The sequence below is a fragment of the Pseudophryne corroboree genome, chromosome 10, assembly GCF_028390025.1.
Source record: "Pseudophryne corroboree isolate aPseCor3 chromosome 10, aPseCor3.hap2, whole genome shotgun sequence".
NCBI lineage: Eukaryota > Metazoa > Chordata > Amphibia > Anura > Myobatrachidae > Pseudophryne > Pseudophryne corroboree.
In genome coordinates, this window is record NC_086453.1 from 314,503,503 (window position 1) to 314,522,840 (window position 19,338).

Consider the following 19,338-nt stretch of genomic DNA (forward strand, 5'->3'; position numbering starts at 1 on the left):
TGTATTAAACAAAGTTTGTGTACATTGAGCCATCAGAAAACAAAGTTTTCACTATCTCACTCAAAAGATTCCGTATTTCGGAATATTCCGTATTTCGGAATATTTGGATATGGGATACTCAACCTGTATTTAATTCCTTGCTGAGTGTCGGCATGGAGGTCCCTTACAACGTTCTCCTCGTGTTTGGTTGCTCAAGTTACCTCTCAGACTACATAAACACACTGGTGGGTTAATACAATTCATACAAAACTTACACTAGTGTCTGTGTGTCTTGTATATTAGGGTATTTAGACTGTAAGCTCCAAATGGGCAGGGACTGATATGAATGACATATAAGGGCCCATTTATCAATGAGTGATAAAACTCCTTGTGAATGATAAATCTCATTGCATATGATAAATGGTGCTCCAGCCAATCAACTCCCAACTGTCATGTGTACAGCTCCCAACTGTCATGTGTTCAGCTCCCAACTGTCATGTGTTCAGCTCCAAACTGTAATGTATTCAGCTCCAAACTGTCATGTGTTTGAAAAATGACAGTTGGAAGCTGACTGGCCGGAGCACCATTTATCAAATGCAACGAGTTTTATTACAACGAGTTTTATCGCTCATTGATAAATAGGCCCCATATTCTCTGTACAGAGCTGTGTAATTTGGTGACGCTATATAAATATAAATAAACAACTATATTATTAACAACAACAACAATCCAGTCGTTTGGAACGTGGTATAATTTGGCCACATTCAGAGGGATATAATGCAAATTACTCATCCCAGCAATGGAAATTGGTAGCATGCACACCTTCAGATATGGTCACATAAACTTTGATGTTCTCTAACGGCAGGCCTTCTCTCCTCTCTCATTTCAATCCCATTTCTATAATGTACAGTAAGATGAGACTATGGTCTGTATGACTAAAATTGCTGACCAAACTGGTGTATGTATGTGGGTCTGGAGAAAGCAGGGAGGCCTATCCTAGGTAAGGGAGCAGCCATCATGGCCATGCTAGAGAACATGGCAGTGGTGATCTTGGAGAAACATGCAAAGTACATGTTACATTTACCGTTAACACCTGCTGCTTGTCAACCCCATCATGTAAATAGCAGATCTAGAGCACAGGTCGCAGTAGAAGAAATATCTTACTTGTCTCTGCTGTCTCATATTCGCTGTCTCTCAGAAGCTCAAAAATGTCCACCTCCAGCTTGGACTTTCCTTGCCTCTCCGGGGTCCGATTTATTCTGTCCTTGGCCAGAGTAATGGAAAGTCGCTCTCCCCTACTGCATTCCATGGGGTCATCAAGAATTGCAGCTGGTGAAAGAATTAGATAGTCTTGAGAAAATATCCTCCAGAGGACAAAGATAATAAGGGGAGATGTACAGTATCACACCTTCTAAATACGTACTACAAGAGGAGAAGTTGCCCACATGAACCAATCAGATTATAACTATCATTTAATAGAATTTACTAGGTAAATAATAACTAGAAGATGATTGGTTGCAATCAGTATCTTCTCCATGTGTTCTCTTTAGAAGGTTTGGTCAGTCTACCCCATAGTTTCTTCAAGAAGTCTACCATGCCAAGATCAAAGCATCAATGGGATGCACGCAGCAACTGTGCCTACAGAATAACCAATAGCTTCAGATATTACTGTATGTTATCACTGAGTTTCTTTTTATATACATATCGGTACAAACTGGAAAAGAAACAATGTGAAAGGTTGAGCTTCATGGATTTAGATATTCCTGTGCTGCAAGTGATTGACATGGCCAAGAGAATAAATACGCTTTCAATCCAGTCAGAGTCGGCTAAACGCTACATTTCCATTTATAGCAGCAATAACACATTCATTGTATAAAAAATAATGTGATTCCTTAAAATGTGTCTGATGTCCATAACAAAAAGCAAGGTCCTCTGAAAGACATCTGCCTTGCTCACTAAAGGCTTTCTGTCTATTCCCAGTGGCTTCCAGATCTCTTTCATCAGATTCTGTGCCTGCGCCTTACATCAAACGTTCCAGCTCTGACAGTTTAGTTATAGAGAGACCCAGCAGTAAGAAATCATTTGCAAAATAACTCAACTGTTTCTCATTCCGCAATCCTGCACACCACCCAACACTGCTACGCCAACAGGGTCAGCCGTGGCTAAACACGTCACAAGGGTATCTGTGCTGTGTGGTGACCAGGTCTGATGACAAATAGCCATTTCATTCAAATAAGCTGTGATTATGATGTCATTACTTTATACTTAAAGCTGCACTCCCACTTACATGTGGAAGATGTTATCCGTACAAATTGGGGGGGGAAATAGTACAGATAACATTATGTCGATATTCAGAATGCTGACATCACATGGTTGACACAGTCTGAGTGTTGACATTCACAATGTCAACATGGTCATAATTCCGACACTGTGAATGTTGACAGGCACAATGTCGACAGTACGTGTTAGGGTTAGGCTGTGTTTACGGTTAGAGTTTGGGCTAAGGTTAGGCTGCAGTTGGGGTTAGTGTTAGGGTTAGGCTGCGGTTAGGATTAGAGTTAGGGCTAGGATTAGGCTGCAGTTACGGTTAGAGTTGGGGTTAAGGTTAGGCTGCAGTTAGGTTTAGGATTAGAGTTGTCTGCGATTAGGGCTAAAGTTAGAGCTAGGGTTGTGGTTATGGTTAGAGATAGAGTTAGGCTGCGGTTGGGGTTAGAGCTGCGGTTAGGGCTAGAGTTAGGGTTAGGGTTGAGATGCGATTAAAGTTAGAGTTAGAGTTGGAGCTAGGGTTAGGCTGTGGTTGGGGTTAGAGTTAGGGTTGAGCTGCGGTTATGGCTAGAGTTAGGGCTAGGGATAGGCTGCAGATGGGGTTAGAGTTAGGATTGAGCTGAGGTTAGGGCTAGAGTTAGGGTTAGGGATAGGGTTAGGCTGCGGTTGGGCTCAGAGTTTTAGTTGAGCTGCTTTTAGGGCTAGAGTTAGGGTGAGGGTTGAGCTGCGATTAATGTTAGAGTTAGAGCTAGGGTTAGGCTGTGGTTGGGGTTAGAGTTAGGGTTGAGCTGCGGTTACGACTAGAGTTAGAGTTATGGATAGGGTTAGGCTGTGGTTGGGGTTAGAGTTAGGGTTGAGCTGCGGTTAGGGCTAGAGTTAGGGTTAGGGTTGAGCTGCGATTAATGTTACAGTTAGAGTTGGAGCTAGGGTTAGGCTGTGGTTGGGGTTAGAGTTAGGGTTGAGCTGTGGTTATGGCTAGAGTTAGGGCTAGGTTTAGGCTGCGGATGGGGTTAGAGTTAGCATTGAGCTGAGGTTAGGGTTACAGTTAGGGTTAGGGACAGAGTTAGGCTATGGTTGGGGTTAGAGTTAGGGTTGAGCTGCGGTTACGACTAGAGTTAGAGATAGGGATAGGGTTAGGCTGTGGTTGGGGTTAGAGTTAGGGTTGAGCTGCGGTTAGGGCTAGAGTTAGGGTTAGGGTTGAGCTGCGATTAATGTTACAGTTTGAGTTGGAGCTAGGATTAGGCTGTGGTTGGGGTTAGGGCTAGGGATAGGCTTCTTGGGGCTAAGCTGCAGTTAAGGTTAAAGTTAGGGCTAGGGTTAGGCTGCTGTTAGGGTTAGGCTGTGATTGGGGTTAGAGTTAGGGCTAGGCTTAGGCTGCAATTGGAGTTAAGGTTAAAGTTAGAGTTAGGGTTAGGCTGCGGTTAGGGTTAGAGTTAAGGCCTGTACACACTAGAAGACTTGAAAGATAGGAAAGATGAACAATCTGGTAGATGAGAGATTTCCTTTGAGTCCCTGACTGAGTGATTTTAAAAACTATCTGATCGACGAACGATCTTCTCTGCTGGAATTGAACTGCTGGGATTGAGGGGATTGAGCTGCATGCATGGACGACTGACAACCTGCTTCAACCATCCATGGGTGTGCGCATCGTCCATCGTTTGCTGTGTACACACTTGAACAATTTTACGACCTGAACAATTTCATCTTTCACAACTGTCATTATCGCTCAAATCTATGGAAAAAATCTTCTAGTGTGTATTTAGGGTTAGGTTGCAATTAGGAATAGGCTGTGGTTAGGGTTAGGCTGAGTTTAGAGTTAGAGCTACAGTTATTGTTAGTGCTAAGTTAGGGTTGATTTGCAGTTAGGGTTAAGGTTAAACTGGTTAAGGTTAGGGCTAGAGTTAGGGTTAAGCTGTGGTTAGGGTGACCTCTTAACATACATATACTTGCATGCTGGTCTGTATGACTCTCATTTACATGCACATTGTGTGACTCAACTTTGCCTACCTAAGAACACCCCCTCACACCCCCGCTACGCTTCTCGCTGCAAGTGTAGCCATATGGCTGTGCAGCATGGCCACAGGAAGCAAGATGAGGGAGACATTGCAGCTGTGTACGGGACCACAGACGTAGCCCCCAAAGCACTCCGTTATCTTCTCCAAACGGTCCCTGACTGTCAATCACACTGCAAATAAATCCTCTCTGCAGCCGCCATCACAGCAGACCCACAGTGGTAGGAATCAGAGCGTCAGGAATCAGCATTCAGTGATGAGTCTCACTTACCGGCGCGCTGGTGTGCAGGCCTCCGGAGGTCAAGGCCCCAGTTTGCGGCTGTATGAGCATCCTGTCTGCAGAGCGCAGTATCCACTATTGATGTGAACCCCTGAAGTCCATTCTGCGGGTGTCCTCCTGTGTACCGGCCATCTGTACAGCATGGGAGCCGCCATGACACTTGCGGTCAGCTGACCGGAGAGCACCCAATCCTGCGCTGTGTTTGCTCACATGATCCAAGCATCCAATGACTGCCGACAAGGGGGTATAAGTCCAGAGCATCGGCTCAGTCTCACCACCTTGGACAACGCGTTGCATTGCTGCATAGCGTCTCCTGGTTCTAGTTTCCAATCTCCAGTTTCCAGTCTACAATCTCCTGTTTCCAGCGATCTCCTAGTTCTGGCATCTTCAGTGGTCTCCTGATTCCAGTATTCTTGTGGAACTACAGGTCCCAGCTATTTATTTCAGCTCCAACTTCTGCTACAGTCAGTCTCCACCTTTGCAGTAAGAGACTTTCTTTAGGTGCTATTCAATATCTTCACCTGTGTATGGTTAACTTGCATTCAGCATTGTGCTATGGCATCTGGCACTTAATACAACCACGCTATATGTGTTTCAAGTTGTCTCCTGCAAAACCTTGCTTGGCTGTGGACATTGCATAACAAACTGACTGTGTGTGGTATCGTTGCTGGTTCCCAGATCAACTGTGGAAGTAATCACCATCTGATTTCTATACTGATTTCCAGACTAGTTCATTGCCTGTATTTCATTGCCTAATTACTGCACTGTTTCCAGACCAGCTAAATACCTGTGACTGTTTATTCATTGTTGTCAGTATCTCTTGTACCATCCATCTCAAGTTATCATCTGCTTCAATTACTGTACATACTCGTGAGCACTTAATAAACATCATTGCGCACACGCACAGGAATCTTTTACAGCCTCCTCGGTTTCTCCATCACACCACCACTGACCCACTAGTGCCCCCTCCGGGGACAGACAATACCACAGATCTGACAGTTTGTCCAAGGTCCATGGACCCGGATGGTGGTCAGAGTGTGGGAGCAGGGGCTCTACAGAACTTAGTGTTACGACTCGATGGTACAGAGGCTGCACAACAGCAGATCATTCAGTCTTTACAAGAGATGTCTTCTCGGTTGGATACCTTACAACAATCTCTGCCAAGTTCTGTTATTCCAGCTGCACCATCGACTCCAGCTCCAGTTTCCAGTGCCACAGTTTCAGGTTTTCCAGCTACTACTGGTATAGGATCTACATCTTCCTACACCAAGTAAATTTGATGGCAATCCTAAAACCTGTCGTGGATTGCTGAACCACTGTGAAGTTCACTTCGAATTGCTGCCTCACAACTTCCCAACGCCCAGAACCAAAGTTGCGTATATTGTGTCTTTCCTGACTGACCCTGCCTTGAATTGGGTTTCCCAGTTATGGGAGCGAGCAGATTCACTGCTAAACAACTATACAGAATTTGTAACTGCATTCAAACGTATCTTTGATGAGCCTGGGCGTAAAACTTCTGCTTCCTCTGATATCCTCCAAATTCGCCAGGGAACACGCACTGTGGGAAGGTATGTCATCCAGTTCCAGACATTGGCTTTAGAGGTTGAGTGGAACAATCAAGCGTTGGTCGCTGCATTCTGGCACGGTCTCTCTGATCAAATAAAAGATGAACTGGCCACCGAGATCTTCCAGAGCAATTAGAATCTTAATTTCCTTGTGTGTAAAGTTGGATCTGCGTTTACGCGAGAGAATAAGGGAACGTTCTCATGGTGATCCTCGCAAGCACCAAGTTATGCCGCAAGTACAATCTTTTCCCTCTACTTCAGATGAACAAGTGAATCGGTCCTGCTTAACTCCTGAGGAGCGGTCAAGAAGATTATGGGAAAGACTGTGTCTATACTGTGCTACCGCTGGTCACATGATTGGTACCTGTCCGTCGCGTTCGGGAAACACCAGGTCCTAACTTGCAAGGGAGGAGTCAAGTTAGGAACCTTATCCAAAGCTCCTTTTTCTCGAGAACTTATCTTACTGGTAACTTTGGAAACACAGAGTGGATTACATGCCTTCTCAGCTTTAATTGACCTTGGTGCTCCTGGGAACTTTATTACACAGGCTGCAGTTGATAAGATCCGTCTTCCTGTCTCAAGGTTGTCTTGCCCAGTCTATCTTACTGCTGTGGACGGTAGCCATATTGCTGAGGGGTCCATGAGTCTGCAAACTAAGCCCATGTTCCTAGGAGTGGGCTTTCTTCATTCTGAGCTCATTGAACTTTTGGTCATTCCTAAATCCACCTATGAGATCATGTTGGGTATGCCTTGGCTTCAACTCCTTAGCCCACAAGTCCACTGGTCTACACTACAACTCACAGCATGGAGTTCCTCCTGTTTCTACTCCTGTTTAGCTCAAGTTCGTCCCGTGAGATCTTCGGGGTTGAAACCCCAGTGTGAAATTCCTGAGGCCTACAAAGAATTTACTGACGTCTTCAGTGAAAAGGCCGCTGATGTTCTGCCTCCCCATCGGAAGTGGGATTGTCCCATCGATCTGATCCCGGGGAAAATGCCTTCTAGAGGACGTACATATCCTCTTTCCGTTCCTGAAACTCAAGCCATGACTGAATATATCAAAGAGAATCTACAAGGTTTTCCTTCGTGAAAAAGAAAGACGGAGGATTACATCCCTGCATTGACTATAGAGCATTAAATGAAATTACCATCAAAAACAGCTACCCCTTACCGTTAATCACGGAACTGTTTGACAGAATAAAGGAGCCAGTATCTTTACCAAGTTAGATCTTCGTGGGGCATATAATCTCATTTGAATCCGGAGTGGCGATGAGTGGCAGACCGCTTTTAACACCCGTGACGGCCACTATGAGTATCTTGTGATGCCCTTCTGATTAAGCAATGCCCCAGCTGTGTTTCAGAACTTTGTCAATGAAATATTTCGAGATGTTCTGTATAAATACGTGGTAGTTTATCTTGACGACATTCTGATTTTTTCTCAAGATCTAGCCTCTCATCGTCAACAGGTAAAAGAGGTCCTTCAACGCCTACGACAGAATCATCTTTATGGGAAGTTGTCTAAGTGTACCTTTGAAGCTCCTTTGATGCCCTTCCTCGGGTATATAATTTCTGGTTCAGATCTTCGAATGGAAACTGTTAAATTGGAAGCAATAGAGAACTGGTCTCTTCCTACATCGCTGAAGTCTGTTCAACGTTTTATTGGCTTTGCCAACTATTATAGAAAATTCATTAGAGGATTTTCTAACCTGATAGCGCCAATTACATGCCTTACACGGAAAGGCGCAAATCCTTCTCAGTGGTCAGAAGAAGCTCTGGCTGCTTTTCAAAAAATTAAACAAGCCTTCATTTCAGCTCCTGTGTTACAGCAACCAGATATCAACAGACCCTTCGAGTTGGAAGTGGACGCCTCAACAGTTGGCGTTGCTGCAGTATTGTCCCAAACCAGCGACGATGGTAAGACTCACCCTTGTGGGTTTATCTCCCGTAGATTTCTACCTGCTGAGATAAACTACACCATCAGTGACCAGGAGCTTCTGGTGATTATGCACAAAAAGAAACAGAGAAGGATTGGACTTGAAGTGGCGCACTTAAACATTAAATTGATACATAAATTATAACTTTTATTAGAGTATATTTGTTAAAAAGACCTGTAGCTGTGAAATATTAAAACCAAAAACATATAAATTGACAAAACAAAGTGTGATATGTGTGAATAAAAACACACTGTGCTAACTGTGTAGTGCTACACATATATAATATATTATAGGTACTATGACCCTTGAATCAAATTATATGTGTTGTTAGGCTGAGTGCCCAATGGCGCTTTGAAGTCACTGATCAGTTGTACTAGATAGGCTTACTGAGGGTACTGTAAAGTGCAATATTCCAATAAAAAGCTCCCCCTCAGTTTGGGCGCTGTGACCCCTCACTTATGTGCAATCATATGCTTGTACAGCTATGAGTCAGTGTTTATCCTCACTAGTGATCTCAATGTAATTAGCTGTTCTCAATCAATTTACAGCAGGTAATATCTGAAGTCAGTATCACTTTAAGTGAATAATCTGTTTGGGCGCTATGACCCCTCACTTATATGCATTCATGTGCTTATACAGCTATGAATCCGTGTTTCTCCTCACTAGTGATCTCAATGTAATTGGCTGTTCATTAATCAATTTACAGCAGGTAATACCTGAAGTCAGTGTCACTTTAAGTGAATGATAATTGATGTTCACTTATATGCTTATACAGCTATAGATCAGTGCTTCTCCCCACTAGTGATCTCAATATAATTAGCTGTTCTCAGTCGATTTACAGCAGGTAATTAATAAAGTCAATATCACTTTAAGTGAGTAATCACAATGGCCCTCATTCCGAGTTGATCGGTCGCAAGGCGAATTTAGCAGAGTTACACACGCTAAGCCGCCGCCTACTGGGAGTGTATCTTAGCATCTTAAAATTGCGACCGATGTATTCGCAATATTGCGCTCACAAACTACTTAGCAGTTTTAGAGTAGCTCCAGACTTACTCTGCCTGTGCGATCAGTTCAGGGCTTGTCGTTCCTGGTTTGACGTCACAAACACACCCAGCGTTCGCCCAACCACTCCCCCGTTTCTCCGGCCACTCCTGCGTTTTTTTCCGGAAACGGTAGCGTTTTCAGCCACACTCCCATAAAACGGCCTGTTTCCGCCCAGTAACACCCATTTCCTGTCAATCACATTACGATCGCCGGAGCGATGAAAAAGCCGTGAGTAAAAATACTATCTTCATAGCAAAGATACTTGGCGCAGTCGCAGTGCGAATATTGCGCATGCGCACTAAGCGGAATTTCACTGCGATGCGATGAAAAATACCGAGCGAACGACTCGGAATGAGGGCCAATGTTCATTAGTGATATTGTTAATGAGAGACACTGTAATGTCCAAGAATGCATATAAACTGACAGTTTTCCACACTATTCACTACTATTATAGTGGAATATAGATCATAGCTGTGAGACACAGGGTTTAGTGAGCTGTTTGAATATTGCACTAATGCCGTACACTGGAACACTCCATCAGCTGTTAATAGCAGTATATCCTAACTAGCTGTTTTGTAATTATCAGCTGTGTGATGGAAACCTATATATCAAATAAACAGCATTTAACCTGAGTAGCACATAAACATTGCTAGGTAATTGTTCTATACTTGTAAAGTAACAAGCAGTGCTGTAGAGATGTCTCAGCTGCTACATTAAGCAGTGTATCTTAGTCTTGCTACAATGTTGCTAGTACATGCAGCTTGCTGAGTCATATGTGGTTAAATAATCCTCTCAGTGCAGGAAAGCTTGTGAGCTCCATCAGTGTCATGAGGCTTCACAATAGCCAGCTCAGCTTTAGTATAGATCTCGCTCTATTCCTAACAACACAATACATTTAGCACATTGTTATTATACACAGCAGCGCAGTGTGACTCGCCGACACGTGTTTCACAGTTAAGTTTTTTCAGGGCTAACCAGAATGCCTCCAATAGCCCTAATTTAACAGTACAGATACACCAATCGCGGGGCAGTTTCCCGGTCACATAACTGGGCCATCCAATCACGTTGCGTCTCCTGTTAATGGGATTTGGACTGTGCTCAGTCTAATCATGTGACACCTATTAACCTATCACAGAGCCCAAATTACGTGCACCAGAGATAGACATAATGTTAAATCTGTGTCTCTGATTCTGGGCTACGGTTCAAGTCATCTGACTAGTTAGATCCAATGGAATCATAATAATAGGTTCCTGAGAGTAATATTAAAGGGATACTCGGTGTTTCCAGTATGAGAGATAAACTTGAATATGCTTAATAAGTAAGGTGAGTGTGTGTGTGTATTGGAAAAGTGATGTATAACAGTTGTCATTGGCAACCACATAATAGGAAAAACAACAAAATGAACACCTCAAACTGTGCAATGTGAAAATAAAATAAACAATAAAAATGTGAAAAACAGCTGAGTGGTATACTATGTGTGTCTGTGTCAGAATTTAATTTAATACAGTGAAAATAAGATAGTGACTGTATGTTATTTATAATGGTCATGTAAATATTTCATGGCCAAGAGTGTTTATTATCTAGTGAGTGAACTGAAAATGGTGAAATTATAATGATGATTTGATCTAATAGTGACCCTCCAAATGAATGTGATTAAAAATATGTGATATGCATACAAATTGTACACTTATAAATATATTATAAGTGGTCCTACAGAATACTAATTCATGGAGTAGTTCCCAGCAATCTCATTATTATAATACATTTAATATGTTGAGCCACCTTATAATTGAGAGATATTGAGTCTACCTGTTGTATATAAATATACCTACTATCTCATCCCACGGTAGCATCCCTTATCTTGTATCGTAGGAACCTATGGAACCTGTTCCTCTCAGTATGATTGGATGTACACATCCCTAATTTTCTCAGATGTATTTTCCCATATTATTCCCAAATCTGCATATATCTCCTTGTCCCCATTATTCCTGGTGTAGTTGTCTCTTTTTAAATTCGAGGTATCTGTTCAAGACGGTAAGTATAATTTCTTATAATTCCTATATACTCATTATTCCAACATAGATAACCAATGGATCACATATGGATTATTTGTTTTGAATTTCATTCCCAAATGGTGTATCTAGACTATTTTTGAGTCTCTCCCGTCTATCGTCTAATTCCTTTGTAAGGTTAAAGGTGGACATTCTGGTCTAAAAATTAAAGATAATTATTAAACATACTTATATCCACTGTGCTAGTAGTTCAAGAAAGGCTAAGAAATCAGCCAGTTGCAATTTGTACGTTAGCAGGGAAAGGGTAAGGGATACTACTGCACTAGCATATTATAGAAAAGTTCCAAATTAGAACAAAGGAAACCCCTAGTTATATTCTATATCAGATATTTGAATTATATAGGGGGTGCTGCCACTGAATATATTGTTGCCAATATATAGTTATGCACAAAAAGAAACAGAGAAGGATTGGACTTGAAGTGGCGCACTTAAACATTAAATTGATACATAAATTATAACTTTTATTAGAGTATATTTGTTAAAAAGACCTGTAGCTGTGAAATATTAAAACCAAAACATATAAACTGACAAAACAAAGTTCACTCACTAGATAATAAACACTCATGGCCATGAAATATTTACATGACCATTATAAATAACATACAGTCACTATCTTATTTTCACTGTATTAAATTAAATTCTGACACAGACACACATAGTATACCACTCAGCTGTTTTTCACATTTTTATTGTTTATTTTATTTTCACATTGCACAGTTTGAGGTGTTCATTTTGTTATTTTTCCTATTATGTGGTTGCCAATGACAACTGTTATACATCACTTTTCCAATACACACTCACCTTACTTATTAAGCATATTCAAGTTTATCTCTCATACTGGAAACACCGAGTATCCCTTTAATATTACTCTCAGGAACCTATTATTATGATTCCATTGGATCTAACTAGTCAGATGACTTGAACCGTAGCCCAGAATCAGAGACACAGATTTAACATTATGTCTATCTCTGGTGCACGTAATTTGGGCTCTCTGATAGGTTAATAGGTGTCACATGATTAGACTGAGCACAGTCCAAATCCCATTAACAGGAGACGTGACGTGATTGGATGGCCCGGTCATGTGACCGGGAATCTGCCCCGCGATTGGTGTATGTGTACTGTTAAATTAGGGCTATTGGAGGCATTCTGGTTAGCCCTGAAAAAACTTAACTGTGAAACACGTGTCGGCGAGTCACACTGTGCTGCTGTGTATAATAACAATGTGCTAAATGTATTGTGTTGTTAGGAATAGAGCGAGATCTATACTAAAGCTGAGCTGGCTATTGTGAAGCCTCATGACACTGATGGAGCTCACAAGCTTTCCTGCACTGAGAGGATTATTTAACCACATATGACTCAGCAAGCTGCATGTACTAGCAACATTGTAGCAAGACTAAGATACACTGCTTAATGTAGCAGCTGAGACATCTCTACAGCACTGCTTGTTACTTTACAAGTATAGAACAATTACCTAGCAATGTTTATGTGCTACTCAGGTTAAATGCTGTTTATTTGATATATAGGTTTCCATCACACAGCTGATAATTACAAAACAGCTAGTTAGGATATACTGCTATTAACAGCTGATGGAGTGTTCCAGTGTACGGCATTAGTGCAATATTCAAAAAGCTCACTAAACCCTGTGCCTCACAGCTATGATCTATATTCCACTATAATAGTAGTGAATAGTGTGGAAAACTGTCAGTTTATATGCATTCTTGGACATTACAGTATCTCTCATTAACAATATCACTAATGAACATTGTGATTACTCACTTAAAGTGATATTGACTTTATTAATTACCTGCTGTAAATCGACTGAGAACAGCTAATTATATTGAGATCACTAGTGGGGAGAAGCACTGATCTATAGCTGTATAAGCATAAAAGTGAACATCAATTATCATTCACTTAAAGTGACACTGACTTCAGGTATTACCTGCTGTAAATTGATTAATGAACAGCCAATTACATTGAGATCACTAGTGAGGAGAAACACGGATTCATAGCTGTATAAGCATATGAATGCATATAAGTGAGGGGTCATAGCGCCCAAACAGATTATTCACTTAAAGTGATACTGACTTCAGATATTACCTGCTGTAAATTGATTGAGAACAGCTAATTACATTGAGATCACTAGTGAGGATAAACACTGACTCATAGCTGTACAAGCATATGATTGCACATAAGTGAGGGGTCACAGCGCCCAAACTGAGGGGGAGCTTTTTATTGGAATATTGCACTTTACAGTACCCTCAGTAAGCCTATCTAGTACAACTGATCAGTGACTTCAAAGCGCCATTGGGCACTCAGCCTAACAACACATATAATTTGATTCAAGGGTCATAGTACCTATAATATATTATATATGTGTAGCACTACACAGTTAGCACAGTGTGTTTTTATTCACACATATCACACTTTGTTTTGTCAATTTATATGTTTTTGGTTTTAATATTTCACAGCTACAGGTCTTTTTAACAAATATACTCTAATAAAAGTTATAATTTATGTATCAATTTAATGTTTAAGTGCGCCACTTCAAGTCCAATCCTTCTCTGTTTCTTTTTGTGCATAACTATATATTGGCAACAATATATTCAGTGGCAGCACCCCCTATATAATTCAAATATCTGATATAGAATATAACTAGGGGTTTCCTTTGTTCTAATTTGGAACTTTTCTATAATATGCTAGTGCAGTAGTATCCCTTTCCCTTTCCCTGCTAACGTACAAATTGCAACTGGCTGATTTCTTAGCCTTTCTTGAACTACTACCACAGTGGATATAAGTACATTAAGGTACAAGAGCACCATAATTTAGTGTTTAATAATTATCTTTAATTTTTAGACCAGAATGTCCACCTTTAACCTTACAAAGGAATTAGACGATAGACGGGAGAGACTCAAAAATAGTCTAGATACACCATTTGGGAATGAAATTCAAAACAAATAATCCATATGTGATCCATTGGTTATCTATGTTGGAATAATGAGTATATAGGAATTATAAGAAATTATACTTACCGTCTTGAACAGATACCTCGAATTTAAAAAGAGACAACTACACCAGGAATAATGGGGACAAGGAGATATATGCAGATTTGGGAATAATATGGGAAAATACATCTGAGAAAATTAGGGATGTGTACATCCAATCATACTGAGAGGAACAGGTTCCATAGGTTCCTACGATACAAGATAAGGGATGCTACCGTGGGATGAGATAGTAGGTATATTTATATACAACAGGTAGACTCAATATCTCTCAATTATAAGGTGGCTCAACATATTAAATGTATTATAATAATGAGATTGCTGGGAACTACTCCATGAATTAGTATTCTGTAGGACCACTTATAATATATTTATAAGTGTACAATTTGTATGCATGTCACATATTTTTAATCACATTCATTTGGAGGGTCACTATTAGATCAAATCATCATTATAATTTCACCATTTTCAGTTCACTCACTAGATAATAAACACTATTGGCCATGAAATATTTACATGACCATTATAAATAACATACAGTCACTATCTTATTTTCACTGTATTAAATTAAATTCTGACACAGACACACATAGTATACCACTCAGCTGTTTTTCACATTTTTATTGTTTATTTTATTTTCACATTGCACAGTTTGAGGTGTTCATTTTGTTGTTTTTCCTATTATGTGGTTGCCAATGACAACTGTTATACATCACTTTTCCAATACACACTCACCTTACTTATTAAGCATATTCAAGTTTATCTCTCATACTGGAAACACCGAGTATCCCTTTAATATTACTCTCAGGAACCTATTATTATGATTCCATTGGATCTAACTAGTCAGATGACTTGAACCGTAGCCCAGAATCAGAGACACAGATTTAACATTATGTCTATCTCTGGTGCACGTAATTTGGGCTCTCCGATAGGTTAATAGGTGTCACATGATTAGACTGAGCACAGTCCAAATCCCATTAACAGGAGACGCGACGTGATTGAATGGCCCAGTCATGTGACCGGGAATCTGCCCCGCGATTGGTGTATCTGTACTGTTAAATTAGGGCTATTGGAGGCATTCTGGTTAGCCCTGAAAAAACTTAACTGTGAAACACGTGTCGGCGAGTCACACTGTGCTGCTGTGTATAATAACAATGTGCTAAATGTATTGTGTTGTTAGGAATAGAGTGAGATCTATACTAAAGCTGAGCTGGCTATTGTGAAGCCTCATGACACTGATGGAGCTCACAAGCTTTCCTGCACTGAGAGGATTATTTAACCACATATGACTCAGCAAGCTGCATGTACTAGCAACATTGTAGCAAGACTAAGATACACTGCTTAATGTAGCAGCTGAGACATCTCTACAGCACTGCTTGTTACTTTACAAGTATAGAACAATTACCTAGCAATGTTTATGTGCTACTCAGGTTAAATGCTGTTTATTTGATATATAGGTTTCCATCACACAGCTGATAATTACAAAACAGCTAGTTAGGATATACTGCTATTAACAGCTGATGGAGTGTTCCAGTGTACGGCATTAGTGCAATATTCAAACAGCTCACTAAACCCTGTGCCTCACAGCTATGATCTATATTCCACTATAATAGTAGTGAATAGTGTGGAAAACTGTCAGTTTATATGCATTCTTGGACATTACAGTATCTCTCATTAACAATATCACTAATGAACATTGTGATTACTCACTTAAAGTGATATTGACTTTATTAATTACCTGCTGTAAATCGAATGAGAACAGCTAATTATATTGAGATCACTATTGGGGAGAAGCACTGATCTATAGCTGTATAAGCATATAAGTGAACATCAATTATCATTCACTTAAAGTGACACTGACTTCAGGTATTACCTGCTGTAAATTGATTAATAAACAGGCAATTACATTGAGATCACTAGTGAGGAGAAACACGGATTCATAGCTGTATAAGCATATGAATGCATATAAGTGAGGGGTCATAGCGCCCAAACAGATTATTCACTTAAAGTGATACTGACTTCAGATATTACCTGCTGTAAATTGATTGAGAACAGCTAATTACATTGAGATCACTAGTGAGGATAAACACTGACTCATAGCTGTACAAGCATATGATTGCACATAAGTGAGGGGTCACAGCGCCCAAACTGAGGGGGAGCTTTTTATTGGAATATTGCACTTTACAGTACCCTCGGTAAGCCTATCTAGTACAACTGATCAGTGACTTCAAAGCGCCATTGGGCACTCAGCCTAACAACACATATAATTTGATTCAAGGGTCATAGTACCTATAATATATTATATATGTGTAGCACTACACAGTTAGCACAGTGTGTTTTTATTCACACATATCACACTTTGTTTTGTCAATTTATATGTTTTTGGTTTTAATATTTCACAGCTACAGGTCTTTTTAACAAATATACTCTAATAAAAGTTACAATTTATGTATCAATTTAATGTTTAAGTGCGCCACTTCAAGTCCAATCCTTCTCTGTTTCTTTTTGTGCATAACTATATATTGGCAACAATATATTCAGTGGCAGCACCCCCTATATAATTCAAATATCTGATATAGAATATAACTAGGGGTTTCCTTTGTTCTAATTTGGAACTTTTCTATAATATGCTAGTGCAGTAGTATCCCTTTCCCTGCTAACGTACAAATAGCTTCTGGCGATTAACCTGGCTCTGGAAGAGTGGAGGTACTTTTTGGAGGGCGCAAAGTCTCCTATTACCATCTTCACCGACCATAAGAATCTTCTTTATTTGAAAGCAGCACAGTGTTTGAATCCTTGCCAAGCAAGGTGGGCTATATTCTTCTCTCATTTTAATTTTAAGTTACAGGTCCGCCCTGGTTCTCAGAATGTTAAGGCAGATGCCTTGTCACGCTCCATGAGTTCCATGGGGGAATCTTCTGAACAAGAATCTCATCCAGTTCTCGATCCTGTAGTATTTGCTTCCACAGAATTGTCTCCTGTTCCGCCTCCCGGCAAGATGTTTGTTTCTCCTGAGGTTCGCCCGAATCTGCTGTCTTGGGCTCATATTTCTAAGTTTACCGGACATCCTGGGGTCCTAAAGACTTATACGTTTTTGTCTCAATCCTATTGGTGGCCTCATATGAAAGCTGATATTCAGGATTTTGTGGTTTCGTGTCAAGTGTGCCCAGCACAAAGTTCCTCATCAGTCTCCTGCTGGTCAACTGTTACCTAATTCTATACCAAGTCATCCCTGGTCTCACCTGTCAATGGATTTCATCTCTGACTTTCCTCCCTCCAAAGGGTATGATACCATCTGGTTAGTGGTTGACAGATTCTCAAAGATGGCCCATTTTATTCATTGGGTTGCCTTCTGCTCCAAAGCTCGCACAAATATTCCTTTGTGAAATCTTCAGGTTACATGGACTCCCAATGGAAATCATATCTGACCTTGGTGTTCAGTTTGTGGCAAGATTTTGGAAGGCATTATGCTCTGCATTACAAGTCAAACTCAAATTCTCTACAGCATATCACCCTCAAACGAATGGGCAGACCGAAAGGGTAAACCAAGAGCTTGAAATCTTTTTGAGACTTTATATTTCTTCATCACAGGATGACTGGGTAGACTTATTGCCTTGGGCAGAGTTTGCTCATAACTTCTGCCACCATACAGCCACCAATACTACTCATTTCTTTGCAGTTTGCAGTCAACATCCCAGAGTTCCAGATTTCCAAGAGCTTCCAGTTGTCGATGTGCCTGCAGCCACTTCAGCAGTTCTCTCAGGTTTGGGCAAAGATTCATCTTTCTCTCAAGAAAGCGTCTCGACAGTACAAGGTCTTTGCTGATCCAAAAAGACGAGCAGTTCCTAGTTTAAAGCCAGGTGATAAAGTCTGGTTATCTACTCGTAATCTCCATCTTAGAGTTCCCTCTATGAAGTTTGCTCCGCAGTTTATTGGTCCGTTTCCAGTTGAACGAGTGATTAATCCAGTGGTTTATAAATTGAAATTGCCTCCTTATTTGAAAATTCCAAACTCACTTCATATTTCTCTCCTTAGACCCTTGATTCTTAACCGTTTTCAGAAAGCTCTTCCAGCAGCTCCAAAAGTCCAAACTCATCGGGGTGTTGAGTACGAGGTTGAGAAAATCCTGGATTCACGTTGTCGGTATGGTCGTCTACAGTACCTGGTTGACTGGTCCGGGTATGGTCCTGAGGAGAGGAGTTAGGTTAACGCCACCTATGTCCATGCTCCACGGTTAGTTCAAGCTTTTCATAGACTGTTTTCTTCCAAGCCTCGTGGGTGTTTGGTGCCCACCCATAAAAGGGGGGGGGGTACTGTGAGGAATCAGCATTCAGTGATGTCTCACTGAATGCGCACTGGTGTGCAGGCCTCTGGAGGTCATAGCCCCAGTTTGCGGCTGTATGAGCATCCTGTCTGCAGAGCGCAGTATCCACTATCGTGGTGAACCCCTGAAGTCCATTCTGCGGGTGTCCTCCTGTGTACCGGCCATCTGTACAGCATGGGCGCCGCCATGACACTTGCAGTCAGCTGACCGGAGAGCACCCAATCCTGCGCTGTGTTTGCTCACATGATCCAAACATCCAATGACTGGTGACCAGGGGGTATAAGTCCAGAGCATCGGCTCAGTCTCACCACCTTAGACAACGCGTCGCATTGCTGCATAGCGTCTCCTGTTTCCAGTTTCCAATCTCCAGTTTTGAGTCTCCAGTTCCAATCTCCAGTTTCCAGTCTACAATCTCCTGTTTCCAGCGATCTCCTAGTTCTGGCATCTTCAGTGGTCTCCCAATTCCAGTATTCTTGTGGAACTACAGTGGCGCCCCCAGGGGGGGTTTCCGAGCACCCAGAAACCCCCCTCCAGTATAAAAAAAATATATATATATATATTTTTTTTTAAGCTGCATGAGTATTATTAATGGCTGTCTAGCGTCCTCTGCAGCCTGCTGTCTTCCTGGTGGCACTTGTAAGTGCAATAAAAGTTTACTTTATTTTAATTATAGTACATATATATCCATGTGCATACATATATACACATGTATATACATTCATACATATTAACACACACACACACATATGATATATATACATGTGTATATATACGTGTACTGTATGTGTATATATATATATATATATATATATATATGCATGTTTAATATGCTATGTATATGTGCATATGTATGTGTGTGTGTATATA

At 40.9% G+C, this 19,338-nt stretch overlaps 1 protein-coding gene across 1 annotated transcript in view; it reads right to left on the minus strand.

The window, feature by feature from the left end:
• The window catches only part of GRIK4 (glutamate ionotropic receptor kainate type subunit 4), a 356,362-nt gene that overhangs the window by 153,833 nt on the left and 183,191 nt on the right, over positions 1–19,338 (minus strand). The window contains exon 3 of the mRNA XM_063943500.1: positions 1,144–1,308. Within this exon, the coding sequence (XP_063799570.1) occupies positions 1,144–1,308 (165 nt within the window). The remainder of the gene's footprint in view (positions 1–1,143; positions 1,309–19,338) is intronic.